General features: G+C 29.4%; 1 protein-coding gene across 1 annotated transcript in view; it reads left to right on the top strand.

Annotated features, from left to right (window-relative positions):
* LOC142333319 (diacylglycerol kinase eta) overlaps window positions 1-27,886 on the top strand; it is a 123,551-nt gene that overhangs the window by 39,468 nt on the left and 56,197 nt on the right. The window contains exons 12-13 of the mRNA XM_075380340.1: window positions 3,566-3,738; window positions 5,992-6,296. Of these exons, the coding sequence (XP_075236455.1) occupies window positions 3,566-3,738; window positions 5,992-6,296 (478 nt within the window). The remainder of the gene's footprint in view (window positions 1-3,565; window positions 3,739-5,991; window positions 6,297-27,886) is intronic.

Below are 27,886 nucleotides of genomic sequence, written 5' to 3'. Positions count from 1 at the left end.
ATTTTAATTTCTTTGTGTTTTGTGGACACTCATATAATATTCCAATCTACTGAGATAGCCTTCTTATTGATTTTCGAGGTTATCATTCAAAGAATGCACAGACATATGTTCCAAAAATTCATCGTTTAAAACTGTTGGCCAACTGGACCATTTTAGTTGATCTGCACTACCAGTTTCTGTAAAATGAGCGACTATGTATGAAATTGTTGCCTTATTGGATATGTTTTATTAAGGAGAAGCTATAGCAAAATCTTCCTGGCTCTGAATATTTTTGCAATTTAAAATAACTAAGAATAAATGCTTGTTAACACTATGTTAAATAGTTGAATATCTTTTTATAGCACACTTTTTTCTGATGGACAAAATAGGAAAAAAATTAGTTGATTATTGCGTATACATTATCACTACTTAATCAAGCAATAATACCCACCCACCCATTAGTATTAACCTGAAAGCAAATTATCCACTAAAGAGGATTAATGAATTCAGGGTTGTTTAAATTTTCGCTCACTCTGTACTTAATGCTATTTTACTTTACTCATTTACTTATTATGCCTAAACTATCAAAATTTTTTCTACATAATTGTCATCATCACATTTTCTATTCCAGCCTTTCTTATGTTCTTATTCCATAAATACAGGAACCCAATAGCTGTAAAGTATGCGAACCTTGATATCCTAGGCTAGATGACTGCATGAATGTAATTCCTTTCACGTTTGTCTACTCTTTTCATTTTGTCCATAATCCTTTCTAATAAATCTGATGTCTGTACTCATCCATTCTGTAATTGTACTCTTCTTCGCTACAAAAATTGTTTGTTTTGATAGCATAGCGTATATTGCTTGCATTTATTTGCACTAGCCTTTGTCTTTTGTCTATTCTCTCTAATATCTCAGTATCATCAAGTCTTGTTTCTTTATAAAATCTCAACCTTTTTTAGAGGACTCAAGAACTAGCGGTGATAACTTAGTTTTTAATATTTTATTTCCCGACTGTAGGGGCTGTATCTTTTGGGTATTGCAAGAATATTACGACAAATTATGTAAATAAAACATTATAAAGATTCCCCATTAATGACCATAAAGTTTAAATAGGAACGGATGGAGTAATTTGATGAAATTTGTATGTAAAGTACAGGATGTCCCATATAAAACGCAACCCATCAATCACTCATCCATGAAATTTAAAAAGTCAAGCTTACTCCCCTACTGAAATGGACTCGTTCAACATCTGAACATCGCGGCGACGCAGTAGAACACTACCGATAGTAACAACAATGCAATCATAACGTTCAGTGAATTGCTAGAGACAAGATGGTGTTTTCGCTAGATGAATGTGTTTTCATTGTTGAGTCGTACTTCAGTATGAAATCAGCGATTGCAGTGGAAGATTTGTTTCGCCATAAGTACCCAGATAAACCAGCTCCTAACAAAACATCGGTATTAAGGTTAGTTGCAAAATTTAGAGAGACCGGTTCTGTTAATAACAAGGAACACAAAAGATCTGCGCCGGTGTTGAATACAGATACAGTCACTGAAATCAAAGACCGATTACTCGCCTTGCCAAATAAATTGATCAATTGACCAAATCAATTGAAATTAATTTGTCTAAATCAACTGTTCATCGGGCGACCAAACGATGAAGAACAGATGAAGCACGGTTTCATTTGGATGGCTACGAAAACAGCCAAAACAGTAGAATTTGGAGTGCTGAAAATCCCCACGTTTATCACGAAAAACAATTACACCCGCAGAAGTTGGGCGTGTGGTGCGCGATATCGCCGAAGAAAATAATCGGTCCTATTTTTTTCGAATACACCATTAATGCAGAATCGTTCTGCATTAATCATCAGGATATTTTATTTCAGTTCATCGCACTCTTGGAAGAGGAAGACAGACACTGCTGGCTACAACATGACAGTGCGACATCGCATTACACAGATTCAATTTCTGATTTAGTTGAGGAATTCTTTGGTAATCATGTTATCGGTCGAAGCTTGCGGCCACCAAGATCTCCAGATTTGACTGCGGCGGATTTTTTTCTACGGGGTTACCTCAAAGAAAAAGCCTACAGCGACAAACCACGAACGCTTGAACAATTGAAAGTCAATATTGAGCAAGCTGTATTAAATATCCTGCCACAAACTTTGAAAAAAGTTGCAAGAAACGCTGTAAAAAGAATTGAAGCTTGTATTCAAGAAGATGGCAGCCACTTCCAACATTTACTCTAAATGTAAGGTAATGGATGGTAATAATACAAATTATTTACATTTACACCTGCCTTTTTATTATTTCAATACCTACCAATATAAGGTTGGGTTACGTTTTATATGGGACACCCTGTATTACAACTGTTATAAATAATTGCCATGATTGTGTAGAGAAGTGTATGTTGTTTAATATATTGTTTCTTTACAAAAGGGTACTAATCGATTTCTTTACCCTCTTCCTCCATATTTCATTTTTCTGTATGTAATGGTGTTCAATATATAGCTAATCGTAGTGAAAAACAGGTTATTTTTATTGTTGATTATCACCTGCGTTCTGGGGAGACCAATAACCCTTATTTTTGTAGCAAGCACGGTATGAAATATTATTATACTTTAGAATTACTTTGCTATTTTTGAGAATGATTTATGTTTCATGTCACGTCAACTACAATTATCACCTATTAATTAGACAGGTAATAATAATAAAAAGAACAGAAGTAAAATTTCCTAAAAAATAAAAGTTTAATTTTTATTAAATCATTGACTAAATTAATTGTTAAATAGGTAGGATGAAGATAAGTATGTTAGTGAATTCATGTAAGTATGATAATAGCTTTGATATATTCAGAGGCTAAGTGGTAAATGGAATAAATTTGTTAATATAAATTCTAAAAACAGTTAAATAAATAAAAAGGTAAAAATTAAGATGCATTCAACTGTAAAAACTTTAAGGAGCAATTATTCAGGGTGTGGTAGCCAGTCTAAGAAAGTCGATTAAAAAATTTAGATGGTTTTTAAAATTAGATAGTTTGTTAATGGTTTAGATGATTTCCTGCTTTTGACTTGGACTAATTTGTAGGATATTGTGTAACCTTTTATTTAAAATTATTGGTTTTATTCTAATTTTATAAACACCAGTAGAAATACTCTTTTTAAAATTATTTCATGATTATTGGTTAGTGTTAATTTTTTATTATTACTTATTTTGTTTTGTTTATAAGTAATTTTTTTTTTATTTATTCCTGTATCTGCAGATGACCATTTAATAATTCTCAATATTTTAGATTTTTACCTGTTTATGAATGATTTTTGAGCTTTTTCTATGAATTTAGACACTGGTGTAATTTAAAATCTTTAAATTCATTAAATTGTTTTAACCTTTGTATATTGCTGTGCTTGTTTTCATATTACGTGTTTTGAATTCGAATTCTGTTAATCTAAGTTTTGTTTTTGTCATTGCGTAATAATTTATTATAATTGTTGTTGTAATGGTAATACCATTACTGTTATTATATTCTGTTTGCACCAATATTCTACTACTTTTATTGATAATTTATGAATTTTATTTTTTGTAGGTTTGTCAGGAAAGCACCATAATGAATTCAGTTAGTACACCAAGCATATCAAATTTAACATCTATATCTCCATTACCTGATCGTAGAGATTCTGCGTGTGAAGATCTTAACATCGAATCACTTCCTGTACCTGTTATGTTTGCTGACAATAGAAGAGGATCTGATATTTCAAGGTATTATCATTATTATTTTATTTCTAATCTGATTAAAAGAGTCATCTGATTAAAAGAGTTATAGAATTTTTAATCTAGGCATAATGCGCATGTGTGCGTGCACGCACACACACACACATACACACACATATATATATGTGCTTTCGTGCACACATATACGTGCTGTATATGTGTTTTCTTTTAAACTTTGAGAAACATAGCCAAATTAACAGATTATATGCATTTGATTTGTCTTAATCACTTAGATTTGTTTTGCATGTTGCCAGAGTGATTAAAAACATGTTGCCAGAGTGATTAAAAACATGCAAAACGATTAAAATAGCAGCTGAAAAATTTAATTAATATTACCTAAAAAAAAAAAATGCCAAGTATCTGATAAAGCTGGTGTTATTTTAGGAATTATTAATTTTCATTGCCTCAAAAGTAATATTATGCAAAAAGTTAAATATAAACAGAAGGTTCATCAATGAAGTCATGAATTTTGCAAAAAAATAAGTGACATGGTGGAAACAAACCTTATCATTGTGGCTATTCAATGTGCCAGACAAATGTACAAACTTGTGATGGAACTGGCTGAAGGCATCTTAACTACTATATCCATAACATTAACTATTTGCCACTAATGGAAGAAAATAACATTCCTATCTATTAATATAATAATAGTACTACTAATTTATTACTAAATAATATTCTAGTAATATAGTACATACCTCACCGTTAGGCCTTCGTTAAGCAATAATTATAAAAACTTGTTTTGAATATTTCCAGAAACAATAAATTTAAAATCTAAAAATTAAAAAAAAAATTCTTGATTATTTTATACTATATTACTTTACATATATTTTGTATTGTTAATAATAAAACAAAACTTTGGTTAATGCTCATCCAATTCATCTGCAAATTTATTATCTTCATTAGAACATTCGCTTAGAGTATTGTTAGAACATTCACACAATCATAGTCTACATATATAATACATTTTTTTGTAATTTAATTTTAACAGTTTATGTTTTAAATAATTAGCTTCAGTTTATTTACTTTTTGATACTTTTCAGTCATCTCTATTATTTTATTAATATTATTCTCAGTTATTAATTTCTCAACATCCGACTTCAAAAATGTTATGATTCACTTATATGTCTTTTCAAACCTTCTCAATTAGATTCAAATCAGGAGGGTAAAGAAGAATTTTAAGAACCTGATGTCCATGTTTTTCTAAAAGTTCATGTAATATTCTGTAGTTTTATGTAGCTTAATTAGTTCATATAACTTTGTTTTTAGTGTCTGTAAGGTATATGGAATATGGGCCTTTTTCCAACCAGTTAACTGTGTTACTTTTCTTGGAGTTAGAATTCAGACTAATGAGTTGCAGTATGGGGCATACTACCTCTGAGTGTAGAGGAAGATTGGAAATTAATTTTTCAGATGCCCATTTCACAATATTGTTTATCTTATGTTATCTTAATATTTTCGTTGTGATTTGTACTGTCTTTCCAAGCAAATTTATTTAATGAAATTTAAAAGATTTAACTTTCCAATTTAACATCACATTTGGAATGAACGCTATTCCTCCTTTGGCATGGATTATTACTGAATAATTATTTTTATTTATTGGCACTTTAAATTTTTTGCCACAGTCATCTTTTTTTGCCACTTTGCCATCGAATTTGAAATAAAAGTTTTCTGTTGTTTCTCTTGAATTTCATCTTTGCTGTCTGTTCTCAACTCTCTATCTTTCTACCACCTGTCCAGGTTTCTGCCGCTTAGGTAAAAATTGGCACAAAGTAGGCTTTACATGTAACTTTCTTATATTGCAAAAATACCTCCTTGTCCCAGAACAAATGTCTTACCCTCTGATAAAATCTGTTACTATTGTACTTATTTCTTTAACCATACTCCAATCCTCATAAAAAAAACTGTTCCCAGATAAGTAAACTATTTTACCCTTTCTATTTTTCTACCATAGTTATGTCCAGTGAATTTCCCTTGGTGTTTAAAAAGACATGTTGATAAAATTAAAGAAGTTGGTTTTTGTTGAAATGTTTAATGACCTCTAATTTATAATTATAAAATAATTATTTTATTAAAGAAAAAATGTATTAACTGTTTGTCTTTGGTTTTAATATTTTGCATTTAAGGAAAAGTAAAAATATTTGTATGTTTTCCGCTTTATAGTCTTTATTATTTTTTGTATTTTTGAATTTTAATTTATGATACTAATTTTGAGAATTGTAATTGTTATTTTACCCTCAGAGTATCAGTAGATGGTGACGGTTCAAGCGATAAATCATCAATACTATATTCAAGAAGGAATACATTTGAAACAGTTGCAGTCATTGAATCTGTAGATATTACAAGTGCCGCTGTTCCTAGGATTGTAGCTGGTGGTGGTGGTGATGATGATGATGATGATGATGATGACGATGACGATGATGAAAGAATTAAATCGAAAAGATATTTCCAACGCATTAGAACCCCAGAAGATTCATTAGATGTTGAAGGAGATGAAGCTGTACAAAAAAAACCAGTTGTAATAGAACATCATGGAATACTTGCAGGTATAATAATTATTATTACAATTCTTTTTAAATTAAAATTTATTAATGTTTTTCAAACAGTTTTTTTTTAATTTATTGTAGCTAATTAATCCTTCAAGTTAATTCCAACTTGGTGTAAGCAGTTTTATTATGCATTACAAGTTGCATATTATATATGCTAATATAGTAAAAATTCTTGGTGTCTGCACATTCAAGGAGACATGTTTGGGGATATTAGCTCTTTCATTGGCTATTCTTTTCTGTTTTTCATAATATGACAACACTGGCACCTTATGTATTTAATTTTTTTCTGTAATTTAATCACATTTTAATTATTGGGTTTGAATGATGTTAATTTTATGTTTTCAAGTACGAAAAATCAGTAGTCTGTACAATATGTGGTATACCACTGTGCACCACTTCTGGTACTTACGTATTAACGCCACCGCAGCTACAGCTTTATTTAAAAACAAAGTAGTCAATCGGATTTCAGTGGAAATGAACAGTCTCTTTATTAATTTTAATAAATGGTTATTTATATTTATTTATTTTATAATTTAACCAAACTTAACCTACGCTTGCTTCGCTCGCTAACCTTGACTAATTAACACTGTAAGTTTTTGAGTATTTATTTAATAAATTCAGTAATTATTGCAATTATTTATTATTTAAATAATCAAAACACTCCTGTTAATTAGTCAAGGTTAGCGAGCGTAGGTTAAGTTTGGTTAATTATAAAATAAATAAATATAGATAACCGTTTATTAAAATTAATAAAGATACTTTTGATCTATGTTAAACTCTATATCGGCCCATTTTCCACCGAAATACGATTGACTACTTTGTTTTTAAATAAAGCTGTAGCTGCGGTGGTGTCAATACGTAAGTACCCCACTTCCTTTTATACTGAGATATGAAATTATGATCGTGCGACAAATCATTCATTCATTTTAATTTTGAACAATTTTTTACAAGTGTAAAAATTTTGTTTTTTTTATTGTAACCCTTATATAGAAAGGTATATGTATGCAAGCAGGTTAATTGCCAGTGTATATTCAAAATATTGGAACAGATTACTATAGATACATACATCTGTAAAATTTACAAGTTAAACAAATTGTAAATTATTTTTAAAAAAAAATAATGTAAACGTGCAATAAACTAAAAATATTAACGTAATATTTTCCGAAATTAAATTTCATTTCTGAATTTGGTGCATGCTAAAAGATTAAATAATTACACCATTCATATTGGCTGGATTTTTTATTATTATTCTAAACAACTTATTTGATGACAAAAAACTAACCAGGCTAATAAAAATACTGTATATCAGTAATTCCAGGTACTGTTGTGGTGATGATTGATGAACAGGAGGGTCATTTGAAAATATTAATTGGACAAGTTTGTTGTGACTGGGAGCAGTTTGATTGGTGGTGAAGTGTGGGTCGAGTATTGTTCTAGAAGGCCTGTAATTGTAAAACCAAAAGAAATATTACTGTTACTCTCTAAGAAGTTCTTTGAAAATTTTTTCATCATGACTGGTAAAATATCATTACATGGATTATATGAAAGTGTATAATTTTTTCTAGCGAGTAAATTGTTAAATTATTATTTACTGCAGTGAGAAAATGTTTAATTTAACTGACTTGTCTTTTGTTAATGAAGTGCATTTATTTTCTTATAATAATGCAAAACGCATATTATTTTTAAATGTATACCTTTACTGTCATTTTTATAGTAAAAATAGTTTACTGGAAACAAAATTAAAAATATTTTTATTAGCTAATTTTTGAAAAAGCTAAACTAAACAAAACCACAAAAATAAAAAACAAATATTTGACTAGAATAAATGCTTGGGTGCCAAATTAGGATAGTGTGTATGTATGTCATATATGCCATTGAACCAGTATACTTGTTCAATGGAGGATGTTATAAGCGAAATAGTGAAACTCAGAATATACTATGGAGTTTGTGAATAGGATTGTTCAAGAGGCTCCATATATGTTATGCTGGTGTTAGTCAATGAATTAAAATTAATTAATTAATTAAAATTTTATTGAAGATGTGTTGCAAATTCTGTGTAAAAAAATGAAATATGTTAACATCAGTAAAACTGATCAAAACTTTAATAAATTATGGTTGTGGTTAAATAAATGCTTTTTCTTTTCTTCAAGATCAGTAGCCAGTTTTTTTAATAGATCTGTGAGGGTTTTGTTTGGAAAGCATCATCATTCCATTCTATTTTTAAACTAACACTTCTATCATTTTGGACTGATAAGCTAAATTTCACTAGTTATAGTAGAATTTTGGTCCTTAGACTAATGGTAATATCAGTTTGTGTGGGTCCTGTCGTACAGTGTCTGTCTTGTCATAAAGTGACAATGCACTGATTGTTTATTCTCAGCATATATCCAAATTAATCTAAATATCTTTACATGAGCATATTTAGAATGAAATAGCAATAAATAGTTTACATACTGTAACTACTATGGCTGTAAACAGGAAATGATGATTACATCGCAGAAAAGGTGGGATACTGTTATGATACTGTAGGTTTATGCATAACCTCATTTCATTCATTTCTCAAAAATTAAAAAGTGGTAACTATGGATCATTCATTAACCCAGGTGAAATTCAATCATCGATCGGGGAAAATATGAATCGTTGATACTTAATGTTGTTAATCCAAGGATCATAAGATGATGTCAGGCATTTTGGTCGGGTAATGGACATTGTTCAGTTGAATATTTATTAAATTCATATTACTCTTCTGAGTGTTGTAATTGTAATATTTACAAGTTTGAGTCATCAGGTACTATTACATGTGATGATTTTATGTTGTCAGATTTGGTTACATAAAATGTATCCTGCTGTAGAAATGAATACTATATTCTATGTCTCTTTGAATTATCAGTATTTTATTGTTTTATAGTTTCTTTTTATTTAAATAAAATATCCAAAAATAGCAAATCGCAAATCATTACATACCCGATTCACAGTGCGATACTACCTGCTTTCTTTCTGTGAGATTGCCTAAATATAAGGACATGGCATATGGTAAAGAACTGCCAGTTAAAAGAACATTCCATTTGTAGGATTTTGGTTTCTCAGCTTTCTGAATTATGATGCATATTGAAAATTCATTATAAGTTACATAATTATTAGGGTCATTCAAAAAGTAAAGAACATTTGAGCTTAGCACTTGTCGTCTGGAGTTGAAAATGCAATCAGCTATTTTTTTACTCATTTATTACAGTTTCAATTCCTGAGCTTTTGGTTTCTTTTGTCTCGGTTAAGTTGTATGTTGATGTTTTATTGAAATGATTTTGTATATGTGTTAAATCATATATGAAGCACTAAGTTTCATCACTTAAAAAATTTCTATTGTAATAGACTATCTTAATGAATTCAACAAAAAATTCTGATTTCTTTTTCTGATGCATTATACAAATATATCAGCATGGATATTGTGTGACAAATAAGGAAAGAATGTGTGTTGACTTTTTCTTTTTTAAATCTTTGACATCTTTTTTTTTTTTTAAATCTTTGTCTTATATTCGGTCTCTTTTTAATCACATTATTTATTTTAACATATGAATATACAAAGTTTGATCTTTGCCAACATCTTTTGAATCACTTATACTGATTTCTGAGTTCAGGAAGAAAAGAATGGCCTATCTGTTTATTGTTCTCTACTGATGCTCACTCTTTTTTGAATCATTTACGTCACTCAAACCTCAGTTCTCAATAAACATCCTTCACTATATGGTATTTTTTTAAACATTTCAAATATTTTGCTAGTTGTTTTCCCTGGTTTTATGTAAAATTTAATTATTGCTCTTTATTTCTTTTGTGTAATTAAATATAAATAAAAAATGAATTTCACCACACCAGTTGCAGCTCTCAATTTACAACCAAAATGTTGAGATCACAAAACTAAGAAGGTTTGTTGATTAGAACCCGATTACAGAATGTTGGCTAGGGAAAGTATTGAGGAGGTGTTAGGAATAAAATATAATTGGTTTGAGCATTGAATTTGAACCTCCCATCTGGGTAGGCTAGCATTTGCCATCTTCAGAACTCTTAACTTAACATCTGGGGAATAACTAAGATGTTAAATATATATTACATGAAAAATGAATGTCCTATATTTTTAAATTAATTTTTAACTACATTTTTACAATCCTAAGCCTTTTTTTAAAGGATGTTTTCTTTTATTGTTTTGTAAAGTCAATTTTAATGATTCTTGTAGCAATAGAACATTTTCATGCATATGAAAAATGCTATGAGCTTTATATTAGCTTTTAGTTCCAAACTGCTACTATAATTTCAGTATAATAAACTAAAAATCATATTTTTCACATAAAATTTAAAATTCCTTTAAATCAACTTCATTTTTCATTTGAGAATATTTACAATTTTAACTGCAGTAGTATTTTTAGTTTCTTTATTAAACAAAATAGGAACATGTAAATTAATCAATTAACCAATCTTTTTGTTCATTTGGCAACGGTCAGCATCATCTATCATCTCTGTTACAGTTCAGTAGGTTAAGTTTTGTTCTCTGCTGAAGTAACAGAGGTTAAAGATCCAATTCAATATTCTCTTTAAAATAAAAGTACTGATTTTTGTAATATTCAAAGAAGTCTGTTGGTATTTTGGATAGCCTTGTTGAATCAGAGTATATAGCCAAGTGTAACATCTCTTGCTTGTGTAGAGAGTTGTACCTGAACTTTACTGCAATTCTGGCTTGCCCAAACTGCAACTTTCAGTAACTGGGAGGTAGTATTGAGAAACCAGTTATTGTATAAATATGTATCTGCCATGACCTGTCTTTCAATCGCCTAGCAAATATTGTTGCTTAAAGAAAATTTATTAGTTTACTGTATACTATTTTCAAAGAACATAGTGTTATCTCGCTTGCCCTAAGTTGATATAGCAGTTAATTTGTATATCTAAGGTCTTAAGTTTGATTTATGATTTGTTTGGCATTTTTCATTTGTAACCATTTATCTATGACAAAAAAAATTTATACGAGTGATATCTCTAAAGTAAAGACTGCTGGGAAATTTTTTTTCTTAAGGTTGGTGAACCTCTGATATTCATGGCCATGCTAGTAATGTATTGTCTGTAAGTTGTTGCATTGTAGCATCTTTGATTATGTATGAGTTATTACATTATAAAATGGATAGGAAAATTGATGTTGCCGCTGACTGTGAAATATGTGGAGTCATATGTTTTTTAAACTATCAGAACATTAAGCCGGCTGAAATTCATAGGCAGTCGGTTACTGTGTATGGTGATAATGTGATGAATGAAAGAAACGTCCGAAAATGGTGTGAAAGGTTTAGAAATAACAGAATTAATGTGCATGATGAACATTTGGGGAGGCCTTTGATAATGATCAAGGACATGTTGAAACACGTCGATTATGAAATCAGAAAAGATTGTCGCTCAACAATTTTTGACCTTCTTTTTCCTGATATTTCAAAAGCTGTTATCAGTTGCATTGTTCATGACCATTTATGCTTCAGAAAGGTTTGTGTACGTTGGGTGCTGCACGTCTTAATGGAATGTCACAAAAGAATCCGAATGGGATCTGCTTTCAAATTTTTGATGCGCTATATAGAAAAAGGTGATGAGTTCCTTAATTCAATTGTTACTGGCGATGAAACATGGATTTCATGTTACATACCAGACAGGAAATGGCAGTCAAGTGAATGGTGTCATTCTCAATCACCAATCAGACCAACAAAGGTTTGGCATACTGCTGATTTATTTCATGCCACATGGAATGACTATAAATGCAGAAGCCTACTGCAAAACTCTACGTGTTACGGTGTGCTATTCAAAATTGGCAACATGGGTGGCTGACCTACGACGTCGTTCTGCTGCACGATAATGCACATCCTCATGTTGTGGGTTCAGTATGTGATTTACTGAGAACATTTGGATAGGAAATTTATGATCACTCACCATATAGTCCAGACTTAACTCCTTCTGATTACTATTTGTTTGGGAAATTGAAAGAATTTTTGAGTGGTAAGTAATTCACGGGTCATGATGAACTTAAAAATGCTGTTATCAGTGGCTAAATGGACTGGTGGCAGAATAATATGACGAGGTTATATTGAAATTGGTGTATCGCAACGATAAATGTCTTAATTCATGTGGCAATTATATAGAGAACTAGTATAAGAGAAATAAAAAATATTTTAAAAATTTTCAGAATAAATTTTTTTACAATGAAATGGTCTTTACTTTAGAGATAACCTCTTGTATATTTAGTAAAATGAAAAAGAAATGTAGAATAAGAAAAAATATGGATTATTAATTAAAAAAAGTAATTTGAAGCAATGTAGTATTAAAAAAATGTTAAAATCATATTTATATTATGTACTATAATTAAACTAAAATGGATCCTTTTGGCTTGAGTTCTTTATGCAAACAGGCAGTTTCCCTTTACTAGCATAAAATGGTATTGCTACAATTGGACCAGTCTCTAAGAATTAATTATGCCTTTGATTATGTGGCAGAAGCTAAATCCTGATCACAACATTACAGCTAACAATCTACTACTGATCGCAAGCTTTGTGTGTCCAGTAGCTTCAAACTAGATGTGTGCAATGTTAGCTGTCACTTATGTATGTTCACATATGTATTTTGTGTTTTGCCATAGACAAGGCAATGTTAAATATTGAAGAACATTAGGTGCTACCCCATTCTACTGCTGATGTTTCAGCTGCACATTTGAGTCCAGCATACATGTTCAGTATACTAGCCAAACAAACACACAAGTCACTGATTCTTTATTTTGGCTGTGCCACACCCAAAACAACAAATTACTGTTGATGAGAGAATTGAACCACCTGGGACCAGTCTTGCCTGATTCTGCCTGGGTTTTAAATTTAAGCTTTCCTATCTGTACCTGGAGTGATAAAAGCCACCATTGTGCTTTGACAAATTTTTATTGTGGCATGAGTCAGTGTTTTATATGAACCATGTAGCTTGATATCTGTTGATTAATGTTTTTACAATCATATTTATTTATTATATTTTTAGAATGTAATGCCATAAAAGGAATAATATTTCCCCCCTCCTCAATGAATCAACCATTTCATCAGCATAATTTATAAATCCATTTTTATACATTAATATAAAAATACAATAAAAGTTTATAATTTTGTTGTGGTTATATATTTATTTATTATACTATAAAATAACAAAATTAATGTTTTCTGTTAATTTATGCATTATTTATTTTATTTGTGGGTTTTGATTAATATTCATTTATTTCTTTTCTTTTTTTTATCGTTGTTTGATTTTTTGGACATCATCGTTTGGATTTGGATGGATACCAATTCTATAAATAATGTTACTTGTATGTAATATTTTTTATTAAATTACCTACATTAAAGAGTAAATAAATGTAATAGAATTGAATAGTTAATTAACTTTAGTAATTATACACGTAGTGTTATTCACATATTATATTTTTTTAAATCAGTTTAATTCCACATTAATTATAACAGTGTAATTATTATTATTTTTTTTTTAAAAAAGTAATGCACGCCATTATTTATCCTGTAAAAAAATTCGCTTTGTATTAGATTGTAACTATTATAGATCGTAATTATTATATTGTAAATTATTGAATTAATTTATCATGTCAGAAGTTTGTGATAAAAAAACAGTGTGTATGATGGTAATTAAAGTTTATTATTTTCTTATATACAGACTATTCCATGAATAAATGGAGAAACTTTCAGAATACATTCTACTGGTGAAAATAATGAAAAACGTTTCATATAAACGTAGATCTGGACACGTTTTGTTTTCGAGTTACGGTTAGCGAAAGATTTCACTCATACTTCAGCCCTTCTAATAAAAAGAAGTCCTATTGTAGCTTTTGGGACCCAAATTAAGGAGTAAAGTTGATGGTTTCTTATGTAATTTGACTTGAAAACAGGATAAAACAGGGTCTAGAACTTAACGCCAGTAGTTTTTAAGATATCCAATATAAAACACAAAATTCGGTGTTGAAAAATAAGTTTTCTTTTAGGTTTGTAGTACAATAGCACTGTTAAATGACTAATAAATGTAGAAGATTTAGTAATTAAACTTGTAGGGAATTTAATTCTGAGAAAATTAATGTAAATACTGCAAATAAAAATTTAAAAAAATCAGTTTTATTGAAGCAAAACAAATGAAAAATAGAAAATTGTATTTTTATTTCTGTACCTGATAAATATTATTCTTAATATAGCAAAACAAAAAAATAAAATATATGAAATTATTAACTGTAACAGAATAGTAAACCTCAATTACAGTAATTGTTAGAAATTCCCTCCTTTACAATGTACACAGCACCCTGCCCAATGAAAAATGTTTCCGGTGGCTTTCCGTATCATCTCAGGATCGTTTCATATAAATTCAATAACATTTTGTATTTAAATAAGTAACTCTTCTTTAGTATTAACTTTTTGTTGTTGGCATGCTATCATTTTAATATGGCCCCATATGAAGTAATCTAGTGACATTAAGTCATGTTATTGTGGTTGGCAATTGATTGGTCTATCATGGCCAATACAGTTTCAGAGAATAGCATTCAATGGATTTCTAGCTACGAAAGAAAAATATGGTGTTGCACCATCATGTTGGAATATCATTTGTAATCTAATTTGTAAAGGTAGATCCTCCAAAAAATCTGATAAATTATTTTTCAAGAAATGGTGCATCTCCCATTAGGTTTCCATCGAAAACAAATGTTCCCCGAATTTTGTGGTAAATAATGTCACACCAAACATTAATGTGTAATCTGTGTTGGAAACTAATTTTTACAGTACCATGTGGATTGGTTTTGCTCCGTAAGTGACTATTTTTAGAACTGAAGACTCCATTTCTCATAAAAGTGGCTTCATCAGTAAATAAAACTGAATTTACCTTATCAGCGTTGTCTAGAAGCCAATGACACAAGATTAACTGTTGGGGGTTAATCTGCTGGCTGCAAATTTTGAACCTTTTGCATCTGCAAAGGATGAAGATTTTCTTTCTATAGAAGGCGTTACATTTTGCTTTTTGTCAAACCGGTGCAACATAAAATTCAGCTTGTAGTTGTGCCTGAGCTACAATAAATCACAGGATTTCATCATTAACACAATGATTTACTTGGTGTTCAACAGAAAATTAATACATTGGAAGTGACTTTTCTGTTCGTGAATGCTGATACACCAAAGAATGTTTAAAAAGGATGTTTTAAAAACAATGTTTATTAGATACAAAAAGAAGGATACGATTTTATGCCTATTTTTTGTCTATCTTGCTTCAAGAAAAAAACTGATTTTTAATAATTTTTATTTACTTTTTATATTGGCTGTATTTACATTAATTGTCTTAGAATTAAATTCTCTACAAGCTTTGTTACTAAATCTTGCACATTTATTAGTTATTTAACAAAGTTATTGTAGTACAAACCTATAAAAAAAAACTTGTTTTTTGACACCAAAATTTTGTTTTACATCGGATATCTTAATGACTACTGGAGTTACAGTTCTGGGATCTGTTTTATCCTATTTTCCAGCTCAAATTACATAAGAAAACGCCAACTTTACTCATTAATTTGGGTCCCAAAAATTACTGTAGGGCTTCTTTTTATTAGAAGAGCTGAAATCCGGGCGAAATCTTTCGCTAGCCGTAACTGGAAAACAAAGCGTTTCCAGCCCTACTTTTTTTTGTTATTTTCACCAGTAAAATATGTCCTGAAAATTTCTCAGTTTCTTTTGTGGTGTACTCTGTATACATATATTTATGTTATTTTCAATTAAGTCTTAACTGCTTTGTAACAAACTGAATAATATTAAACCCGAATAATGTAGTGTTATTAGTAACATAGGTACTAAATCGTGAATTAGGACAAATGTTATAGTATAGTAAAGATGACCGTTGATAATTTTTATTTATTTATTATTTCTTCTATTAATAGAAAATTTATGTATATTTAGATATGGGAAAATTTATATATATTTAGATTTTCCATTTCTGCTTTGATGAATTTTTTGTACATTCTTTTTTTCATGTATGTGTGTGTGTGTGTGTGTGTGTGTGTGCGCGCGCGCACGCGCATGAACATTATAAATATATATACATAAATATATATAATCATATATAATGTGTGAATATATATTAATTTTTTAAACATGCTGACCTGTGTGTTGAATTATAATTAGTATTTATAAACCACCGGATACACACATATAAAGCAAGATTGATCTTGCCTTCAATCTAATAAGGTCTTTTCAAATCCTTTAGATTCATCATCAGTTATTAAAAATACTACAGTTAACATTAGCATCGTGATACTTCGTCAACCATGTCATGATTCATGACATGGAAGATAATGTGAAGACACAGGGGAATGTAATTAATTTTGAATGAATATTACTTGAATAATTATATATCAAACTTTATTAGTTTAGTTTGAATATGTATGGGAAGGATTGCCATTTGTTACTTGGAAAATAATCACATCTGGAAGTTAATATCCAGCTTTCATAATGCAATCTTCAAGTCGAAAGTTGAAGCTATCCACATGCAATCCAATGTCTCCTGAGTGATATGCTGCACTTCTCTATGAATAGCTGTCTTCAGTTTATTTAATGAATGGGATTTGTCGACATTAACTTGCTCCTTTATACCCCCACAGAAACAATTCGCACATACTAAGATCGGGAGATCAAGGATAAACCTAAACTTGGGAATCAAATGACCATGACCATAAGTTGTTCGTGGATTGTCTGGTGTTGTGGGATAACCCCATCTTGTTGGAGCCACAGATCTTGTTTCAAGTTCAACAGTTCTTGTTGTAACTTGTTTCAAGTTCTGTAATTCCGGGAGGAAAAATATATTATCATGTGCATGTAATGATTGGAATTCACTGTTGACTCTACACCAAAACAATAGGGACTGATACCGTTATGCTTAGATATCGCATAATACATTGTCATACAGGGAGAATACAAGGGCTTAAATAAATATCATTAGTTCACACACATTTTACAACAAAAATAATAAAGTTTATTGATAAATTAACTGAAATTTTCATTAAAATGTGACTAAATTTCCCTATATCACCTTCTGTTTGCGTGCACAAACATACACACACACACAAAATTATATATATGTATGAAGAGAGAGGGAGAAAGAGAGTATTTTGGAAGATTCTGCGTTGCATTATAGCTGTTTTCTATAATGAAAATAGTTTGTATAAACGTATATTTGGAAGTATTGTTTTTGAGTTATTCTTAATTAAAGATTTCATTTAGATTTCTTCTTTAAAAGTCAAATAATCATATACAGTGATACCTCGTTTAATGCTCAGGATTCGTTCTGTGATTATGCAGTGCTATATAAGGTCGGTTTTTATATTCATAAATTTTTGTAAATTTTACTGTTTCTGATATTTTTTTTGAGCACAATCAATTTATTTTAGAATAAACTTATTTGTTTTATTAACCTTTTCCAGAGATACAATATAGTAAATTGAATTACATAAGAGTACAATTTAATTACAAAAAACAAAAATTAGCAGGCCTATATATAACAGCATTATACAAAATTACTTTAAATTAGAAAATATGGTGATACAAATTTATTAAATTAAAAAAATTATACATTCAATACAAAAAATAATTAATTTTCAAATAAAAAAAGTTTGTTTTAAGATAATGATGGTCTGGGCTGTGGCTCTTCAACTACTTTCATTTTCTTAAAAAAGTAATTTGTCAGTGTTGCCTGTCTTTTTCTTTGTTTTCTTTCATTTAATAATTCCTGGCAACAAGACAAAACCGACATAATTCCTGTGATCACTTTAGAACTCTGTTTGTAATCGGGATCATTCTCGATAAACTGATCCATAATCTGTGTGATGGTTGAAATGCTGTTGGAAAGAAATTCTTTGGTCAATTCTTTTTTTGGTGTTTCTTCTTCTTTTTCTATCTCGCGGTCAGTTATAGTTTAGCTCTTCATTGCTTAGCTCTTCACCATGTGACTGCTAACAATTCTTCATAATTTTCTTCTGCAGTGGTACAGGATTCAGGCAAAACTTTTTTCCATGCTTTATTAATACATTTTGTCGAAACTGCTTTCCAGGCTGCATCTATGTTTTCTATGGCATTCATAATGTTGTACTCCTTCCAAAATTCTCTTCAAATTATCTTTTGTTTGTTTTTGCTGTCTGTTTTCTCAATTAATTGTCTGAACATATTTTGAAGTTAGTAGGCTTTAAAATTTTATATCGCTTCCTGATCCATCAGTTGTATTATCGATATGGTGTTGGTGGAAGAAAAATCACTTCTAGCAGGATGCTGATTTAAAGTGCCTCAAGATTGTTTTGGTGGCTTGGAGCATTATCAAGTAGCAATAAGGCCTTTGGCTCAAAGTTGTTTTTTTCATAGTAGTGTTTAACTGTGGGAAAGAAATATGAACCTAACTGATCCTGAAAAATGTTGATTATAACTCATTCTTTTTCATTTGCTTTCCGAATGACTGGTAGAGTAGATTTTGATGTACCTTTCATTGCATGTGGTGTCTAAGAATGTTACACCAGCATCAGCTTCAATTTAAAATTATCTGTGGCATTGGCGCCTAGCAAGAAAGTTAATGGGTCCTTTGGCTGCCTTAACCCAGAAGCATGTTTTTCTTCACTAGAGATGAAAGTTTAAGACTGCATCATTTTCCAAAATAAGCCCGTTTCATCTTCATTGAATATGAGTTCAGGCTGATATTTCCTGTATTCAGTTGCATATTTTAGTGTTTAATTCCAATGCAGCCTGGTGATCTGTACTAGCCACTTCATCAGTGATTTGAATTTTAAGCAAATTTGATTGTTTTTTGAACCTCTCTAACCACCCTTTGTTGGCTGCAAATGTTTCTGATTTGTTTCCGACTTTGTTCTGAATTTGAGCAAAAATGCTTTTAACCTTCTCCGTGATTATCTATTAGCAGACTTAACGGCACGCTTCACAGATTGATCCACTATCCAAATGCTTAGCCTTTTTTACATTTCTTCTAGTTTGCTGCTTCTAGATTGAGTTATTTTTGTAGCAGAAAATTTGTTTAATGTCAAAGCAGACCTTTTTATTTTTTTAAAAATTGTTCTAATTGTAGATGGTGCCAAATTTAAAGAACATTTATATCAACTTCATACTCACCAGCTTCTAATCCTTCGTAGAATTTGCAATTTTACATTCAAGTTGATTGTTTTTCTGTACTGTTTATTTTCTGTATAAGGCTTCGATTTCAGCATGATTTTTCGAAATACAGTATATTAAATAAAAAACAATAAATTTACGAAATTAAGCAAATTAAACAGAAAAAAATGTAATTGAAATGAGAATTTTTAACACTACTGAACAGCTCAACCACTCTTCACTGTTTGATTTAAACTGTAAAATGGTTGTGTCACAGGAACTGATGTGTTAACTGGAAGGGAGAGATGATGATGGAAGGCAGTGTTCATCTATGCTTTGAAATAAAAGGCTTTGTTCAGTCACATACAGTATGTGTACTGTGTCAAAGTAAAAAAAATTATTTTCCTTTTTCAAGCATGGCTAATCAACCATCTAGTAGACGATAAAGAATTGCCCAGTTTGTTCATATGCGTAGATACAGTATTTTCAATACTGTAAAGTTTGAAAGTACTGAAATTATGTTTTTAAGAGCATTATAGCAAATCAGCGCTAAAAGGGGTAGTGCTAAACGAGGTATTACTCTTTGAACATTAATTATTGAGTAAAATAAATGGTTTTATATACAGTCTTAGATGAAAAATTGAAATTAAAATGGTTCTCAGAACTGTATTTCCAGTAGTTTCCGAGAAACTCCTGAGAAAAAATTGGAGTTTAAAGGCATGCTTTTTATTTAGCTTAGACATAAATTTACTTTGTTAAAGTGTCAATTATCAGTTACCATTTTGACAAAATTTGTAGGGAATTTAGTTCTAAAATAAATGTGTAATCAATAAAAACGATATAATTTTTAAAAATCCATATTTATTAACAACCAAATAACAAATTCTGAAAATCTAGCTCTACAAATGATTAGTTAAATGGTAGATCTACTTCTCTCAAAATAATTTTATAGCCGAACCAAATTATTATTAAAATTATTTATTATACTATTTAATTAACTTTCATGAATAATATTGTTAGAATATGTCCAACTCCAGTTTACATCAGTTTTCTCAGAATTAAATTTTTCACAAATTTTGTCTGATTTGTTAAAAAAATTAAATATTCTAATGATGTTTTATTAATATACTGTACAGCATTATTTAACCTTTAGAGCAGAAATCTAGGTAAAATCTTTTATTAATCCTAACTCAAAGATATTTCCAGACTTATGTGTATATGAACTTTTTCATTATAATGATGAGTGGAATATACTAAAGTGCGGCAGAAACTTTCTGAAACAGTCTGTATAAATAAATACATAAATACAAGGTGAGCAACGTAAAATTGATCCCATAACGTAATTGCTGCAGAATTGGTAGGTTATGTTATAATGAAATAATCAATGTTGTAATAATCATAATTTGTGGATTAAAATTGTGAAACCCACCGGGTTGGTCTAGTGGTGAACGCGTCTTCCCAAATCAGCTGATTTGGAAGTCGAGAGTTCCAGCGTTCAAGTTCTAGTAAAGCCAGCTGTTTTTACACGGACTTGAATACTAGATCGTGGATACCGGTGTTCTTTGGTGGTTGGGTTTCAATTAACCACACATCTCAGGTATGGTCGAACTGAGAATGTACAAGACTACACTTCATTCACACTCATACATATCGTCCTCATTCATCCTCTGAAGTATTATCTAAACGGTAGTTACCGGAGGCTAAACAGGAAAAAGAAAGGATTAAAATTGTGAAAATTATTTTTTAAATTACCAACACAAAACTTTGCCCTTCAATGTTTTCAAAATTTTCAAGGGTTGAAAACTTATTTTTTTAAATAAGATGATGTAGCTTTTGTGACACTTCATTGGAAGGCTCTTTGAGTGACAATTAATTTGGTATAAATATAATAAAAATTGGCACTCTTGTATTGAAGTTATGATTAAAAATGTGGTGTTTTAGGTTATTTTGTGATACTGTGTTGCTGACCCAACGCATTAGGTCTGAAATTGTTCGTTCTTGTTAAAAATATGGGTTTTAAGTTTCTTCAACATTGAAAAAACTTATCAGTAAACACAGCATTATAACATCAGTTAAGCATATGAAAAACCAATGATAAGGTACCTCTTTGCTAGCAACATGTTGAAGAATTGATTACCTTATTATAACAGGTTATAATTTTCTGCCAATTATTGAGATCTTAGTTGCTGTAGTAAATTTTTGCAAATTGTTTTCTTTTATATTTTATGTAATTAGTGGCAAAAAGTATTTATAGTATTTATTTCATAATCATGTTTTATTTAAATTGTTGTGTTCTTTAGTTAAAGTTGGCATTTGGTTTGTGTTATTCTTCTACCATTTGGCTTTTCATTTTTTGTCTTCAGTACTTGTAAATTTTTCTCGCTAAAATGAATTACAATCTGGAAGAAAGCACTGAATTAATTTTTACATACACAGAACAAAATAAATGTGCTCATGCATTTAATTAACGGCATCAAAATAAAATGTTTCACACTTTTACATTTTGAAACTTTTAAAAAAATTTGAAGAAATGGGAGTTGTCATGTATAAGAAATGTGCTTGGTAAAAGGTTTTAGACGAATTAACTTTGGTTGAAATCTTGGGAAATGTAGTAGCAAATTCTAAGAGCTCAATTCGTAAAATATCCTGTGAAACCGGGGTTTCTTTTATGGTTCTGTTTTCACTACATTAAAATTGAATAAATTTTTTCCATATAAAATTCAACTGCATCAAAAACTGAATGAGGGTAATGCTGACAGAAGGACTGAATTCTGCGAAGAAATTATTCAATTAATGGATGCTAATTCAATGTTTACGAAAAATATTTGTTTTTCTGATGAACTTACTTTTATTCTAAATGGCTTTGTTAATAATAAACATAACTGCTGATTCAGGAGCGATGTAAATACTCATGTTTTCAATGTTGGAAACATTGAAATGTTTCAGCATTCTGAAAAAATAAACGTGTGGGCCAGATTTACAGTGATAACATAATCGGTCCGGTATTTATCGATGGGAATTTGACGGGTGAAAAGTATTTGCAGTTGCTGGATGAAGTTATTCACCAGCTAATAGTACATGCCTTTGAAAATCAGTTAGATGAGAATGGAAACATGTTACTTAAAGACGTGCTTCATTTTCAGCAAGATAGAGCAGATGCTCACTGTTCACTTCCAGTTCGACAATGGTTGGACCGAATGTTTCCTGGACATTGGATAGATAGAAGAGGAACAGTTGAGTGGCCGGCAAGTTCTACTGATCTTACACCACTTGGCATTTTTTGTGGTGTTATTTAAAATCAATAATTTATGAAGAAATTCATGTTAACATACAGTGTTAACATGCAGATATGTGCTATTACTCTTGAAAAATAAAATTGTAAGAGTAATAGCTAATGTAAAAATAAAATACATCTAGGGATGTAACAAAAGAAATTTTTATAAAAGTAAGATATGAATTTCAACAAAGATTTTAGTATTGTTTTTGGGAAAATGGGAGTAATTTTGAACAAATGAGTTAAGATTGATACTTTTATTTTATTGAGGTAAAAAAATGTGTTTCATTTATTATTTCGTAAGGACTCTTTATTATTAAAAACCTTCATAAGAAAATTAATTAATCAATGATTTAAGCTTTATTTTATAATGTACAATTATTCATTTATGAATTAGTTTCTAATTATTTAGTCATAAGTTTTTCTGGTAATAAATTTTTCAACCTTCAAGTAGGTACCACCTTATTATATATTTTTTTGTTTTTTTAACTGATGTTATAATGCTGTGTTTACTGATAAGTTTTTTCAATGTTGAAGAAACTTAAAACCCATATTTTTAACAAGAACAAACAATTTCAGACCTAATGCGTTGGGTCAGCAACACAGTATCCCAACATAACCTAAAAAAACTACATTTTAATTATAACTTCAATACCAGTGAACCAATTTTTATTTTACTTGTATCAAATTAATTGTCATTCAATGAGGTGTCACAAGCTACATCGTCTCATTTAAAAAACATCTCATCTGGACATCACATGACTTCCTTGTATACCTATTAAATTACATATATTTTTTATTTTTTTTTTTCATTTTTAAAAAAATTAAATTATTATTTATTGTAAACATTTTATTACAATCAGAAGTTAATAATTATTAGTTTATTTGGCTATAACTCTGGAACCAATGAAAATAAGTACCATGTGTGATATATCGTGAAAAGCTCTCAATAACGGCTTATTACTGCAGTTAAGAAAAAGTCCAAATTCAAATTTTTTTGGATTTTGGTTTTTTTTTTTTGACTCTTTTGGTCTAGTCGATTGCAATCAAAAAGAGAGGTGCAGAACTAGATGTTACAACGGTCATATTTTGAGTTATGTAAGATACATATGTATGTACGAATGTACAGACATCACGCTGAAAGTAATCTAAATGGATATTTCTGTTCAAATCTGAAAACCAAAATTTTTCACTATTACAATACTTTATTGTACTTGTACAAGGAAGTTAAAATAAAGTTTTCAACTGTTGAAAATTTAGAAAACATTTAAGGGTGAAATATTGTGTTGGTAATTTAAAAAATAATTTTCACAACTTTCATCCGCAGATTATGATTATTTCAAACGGGTTAAAAAGTAATATCATATAATTTTGTAGTTATTTTTGTCGGACTGAAATTTAAAAAGGTACTACCTCAAATGATTTTTCTCATCTACCGAGAGAAGGGGTGGGCAGATTTTTATTTTCTTTTCACCAAAATTAATTTTTTTTCAGGTTGTCAATTAATGTAATTAAATGTTACCATTGCCATTTAAGATTTTTGAGTTGAGGTAGGTGTAGTGGGGAAGGTGGGTTCCACCCCTTTGAAAATAATTTTAAAAAGGCTCCTCTCGAGATTGGTTGGTTATATATGCCTACAAACAGAAATACAATGGGATTGATAGCTGCTAAATAATAATTGTGGTAAATTTTCAAATTATCACCTGATATTTCAATCTATGTGACAACTATTTTGTTAGAAATATTGCTAAAACTTTACAACAAAAAACAGTTAAAAAATGTATAAACGTTGTATCAGTGTGTTAACATTACTGAATGTTCCTAAACATTATGTAGCAGTTGTTAGTGGGATCGCTAACTGCTGTGAATGAGGATGAATTACCTGGGAAGTGTAGTCATTAAATGTAAAAACAGATAAATAACAAGAAATGGTTTCAATACAATGTTGAGCAATGCGTTTACATTTTAGTTAATTTTCAGTAAACCTTAAATCACATTCTAGTTACAGTTTAAAATCTAGCCTGTTGAAGATTTTTAATAGAAAAAAAGATTTTTTTTACTTGCTATCTTATACAGTTTTATTTGGTGTAAACGATTTAAGTATTCAGCGTAAAAAAAAGTATTTCTTATTAATTAGAACTAATTGCCATGTGGTAGACTTATGATGTCGATTGTTACTTAATATTCCAGTTTTTTAATGGATTTTATTTTAGTTTTTTTATATATCACTTATTTAATAGTATATATTTATATTTATTGTATATTGTAAAAATGAAATGCTGTATTAGTTATTGTGTAATGTAAATTTAGAATGCATTGTAGTTTTGTTTTTTATTTATTTATATATGAACTCCTCCCCTTTTTTATTAATATTCTTAGTGAAATGAAACGATTTAACCAAGTAGTGCAGTTTGAACTGGATTGTACATATTACATAGCCTAGTTAACATTCACTGTTAGTTAAATAAATCAGCACTACAGTTGACACTGCATGTACACTTATTTCAATTCGACTATAGATCTCAGTGATAGCAATAAACTATACATGAACAAAACATTTTGCAATTGTGCATTTATTAGGATTAAATGAAATTTGTAATAATCAATCATCGCATAATTACATATAAAAAAAGTGAAATCATATTTTTATGTACAAATGTTCTTTTCTTTCATATACATAAAATGTTTAAAAATTATAGGATTTTAGGTTGTTAAAACAGAAATAATCATATATTCAATATATAATCAATATTTAATTATCTTTACTTCTTTAAAATATAAACTTTGCGATTTTAACAAATTGCCCACTGCCTTTTGTGTTGATTAAAAGATTGCTAGACTTCGTTTTTCAGAATAGCACTCAATATTGTAAATCATGTTTTTTATAATGTCTTCTCAGCTTTGAAATTGCTACTTTTTATAGAGAGTTTTCAGCTTGGAGATTAATTAAAAAATACAGAATACATCTGCAGAATACTTAATGAACTTAAGGAATTGCGTATTTAAATTGTTATGGACTGGGTGGGAAAATGAGCAACAGATTACTATAATGGGGTTTCCACAGGTGTGTTCTTTTGTTTACCCAGAAAAGATGCAGATATTCTTGAAATAATTATTATCCTTTTGTTTGATTATTAATTTTATCTTGTCTTTTCTGATGCTTATTTGTAAAACAGTAATTTTTTTTTGTAATCCCCACACGTAGTTGCATAATGTCTAATGTAATGTATAACATAGTGTGTTTTACAAATAAGCAACTTTTTTTTTTGCCTATATGCAGTAACCTTAAGCACTTTTTTGAAGTACTTAAGGTACCTTAAAGTACTTACACCTTTGCATATTATGCTCTTTACATCCCTCTCCCAATAGCAATAGGTATTTTCATTTGGCTCACAATTCCCCAGATTAGGATATCTTTTGTCAGCTAACCAAAATACACTTAGCAACAAACTGATTTTTCTTCAGATAAGCTAAAGAGCCACTTAAGAATAAGAGTTTTAAGGAAAATTCTCAGATAATTATAAACTGTTCACCTGGATCCTCATTGGTGGATACATTGTTCATGTTTTCACATTACTGGATGTTGACTTTTTAATGCTGATTATGATATGTTGGTTTGTTCTGTAAATAAATAGGTTAATCTAAATAATTTTATTATAATGACAGTACTTTTTTTTTGTTAAAATAAATTGTTTAATTAAAGTATATGAATATAAAATTTATACTTGTTTTATCATCAGTCATTATTAATTTTATTGTCATTGTCATTATTAATTTTATATTCTTTTAAACTTTTATTTTGTTTCTTAAGTGTATTTAATTTTGTATTATTATTTTTATTTATTTATTTAAATATAAATAGTTGGATTTTAGAGTTATAATATTTAATAAATAGAGAACAATTGGTTCATGATGTTTATAATCAAAAATGTTTGATTTTATAACGTGAATAAATTGTAATATAAATAATTTTTTTTCATTTTTAGCTACATTTATTTACAAGAGCTGATAAAATTTTGAGGTTTTTTTTATATTTTATAAATGATACAACTCCTTTTAATTTAATTAATGTTAAAGAATACTCTATTATATATTGCATGAAACAATTTGAATAGAAAGGTGAAACTTGTAACCTTTTTGATAATAAGAAAAACAAATACAAATTTCTTTCTTGAAAATTTATTTATTTTATTTTCCTAACATGTACGTTGTAATCTGTTCAACTAGAGAACAGTAAGCAGCCTCCAATGGCTCATCAAGGTGAGAATGATATTAGACATGTAAATGAGGTGTAGTCTTGTACAAACTGAGGCTAATTATTCCTGAAACATGTGGTTAATTGAACTCCAACCGCCAAAGTACATCGGTATCCACTGTCTAATATTCAAATCGGTATAAAAGCAACTAACTTATACTAGGATTTGAACCTCAGAATCTTTGACTTTGAAAATCAGCTGTTAAACAATTGATTTGTGATGATTAGCCCATAGGGTTAATTTCTTTGGACTTTCTCTCTCTGAAGAAATTAGCTCGTTGGGGTAATTTCTTGAAAATGACCTTGAAAAGATTGCATCTGTTACGGTCCATGTACTTCTACAAGTGTGTATATGATGCTGTCATTTCTATTTTGTGGCCATATATGTATATTCATTTGTGGTGATTTCTTGGAAATTTATTGAACATCTATTTAATTCAAAGTTTCAGTTAATAAATATACAACAACCAGATCGGAAGAGCAAATCGTCAGAGACATATATTATTAATGAATATAATATATCGGTTTCCTTAAATTATCTTAGCCGTAAGAAAGTAATAAGTTTAAAAAACATTAGATCATATTGTCAGCATACCGACTCATGGATATTAAAAAAAAATGCTATATTTAATTTACTGACATCAACTCGCTGTAAAAGTGTATAAAAATTAAAGAAAAGTTTTGAAAATGAAATAATTGAAGGAGAAAAATAAGGCTAACTTATTGACAATGTTGATTTTTCACTTAATCCATCAACTTATAAAAGTTTTTTTTTTTTATGAATTAGAACAATGAAGAATTATAAGAGTTGGAAAAACATTCAAAATATATTTTTTTGATCAAAACTCTAAATAAGATTTATATAATATTCTATCACAAAAAAAGCCTGTAGCTT

The sequence above is a fragment of the Lycorma delicatula genome, chromosome 12 (genome assembly GCF_047948215.1).
Source record: "Lycorma delicatula isolate Av1 chromosome 12, ASM4794821v1, whole genome shotgun sequence".
Taxonomy (NCBI): Eukaryota; Metazoa; Arthropoda; class Insecta; order Hemiptera; family Fulgoridae; genus Lycorma; species Lycorma delicatula.
This window is presented reverse-complemented; position numbering and strand designations above follow the sequence as displayed.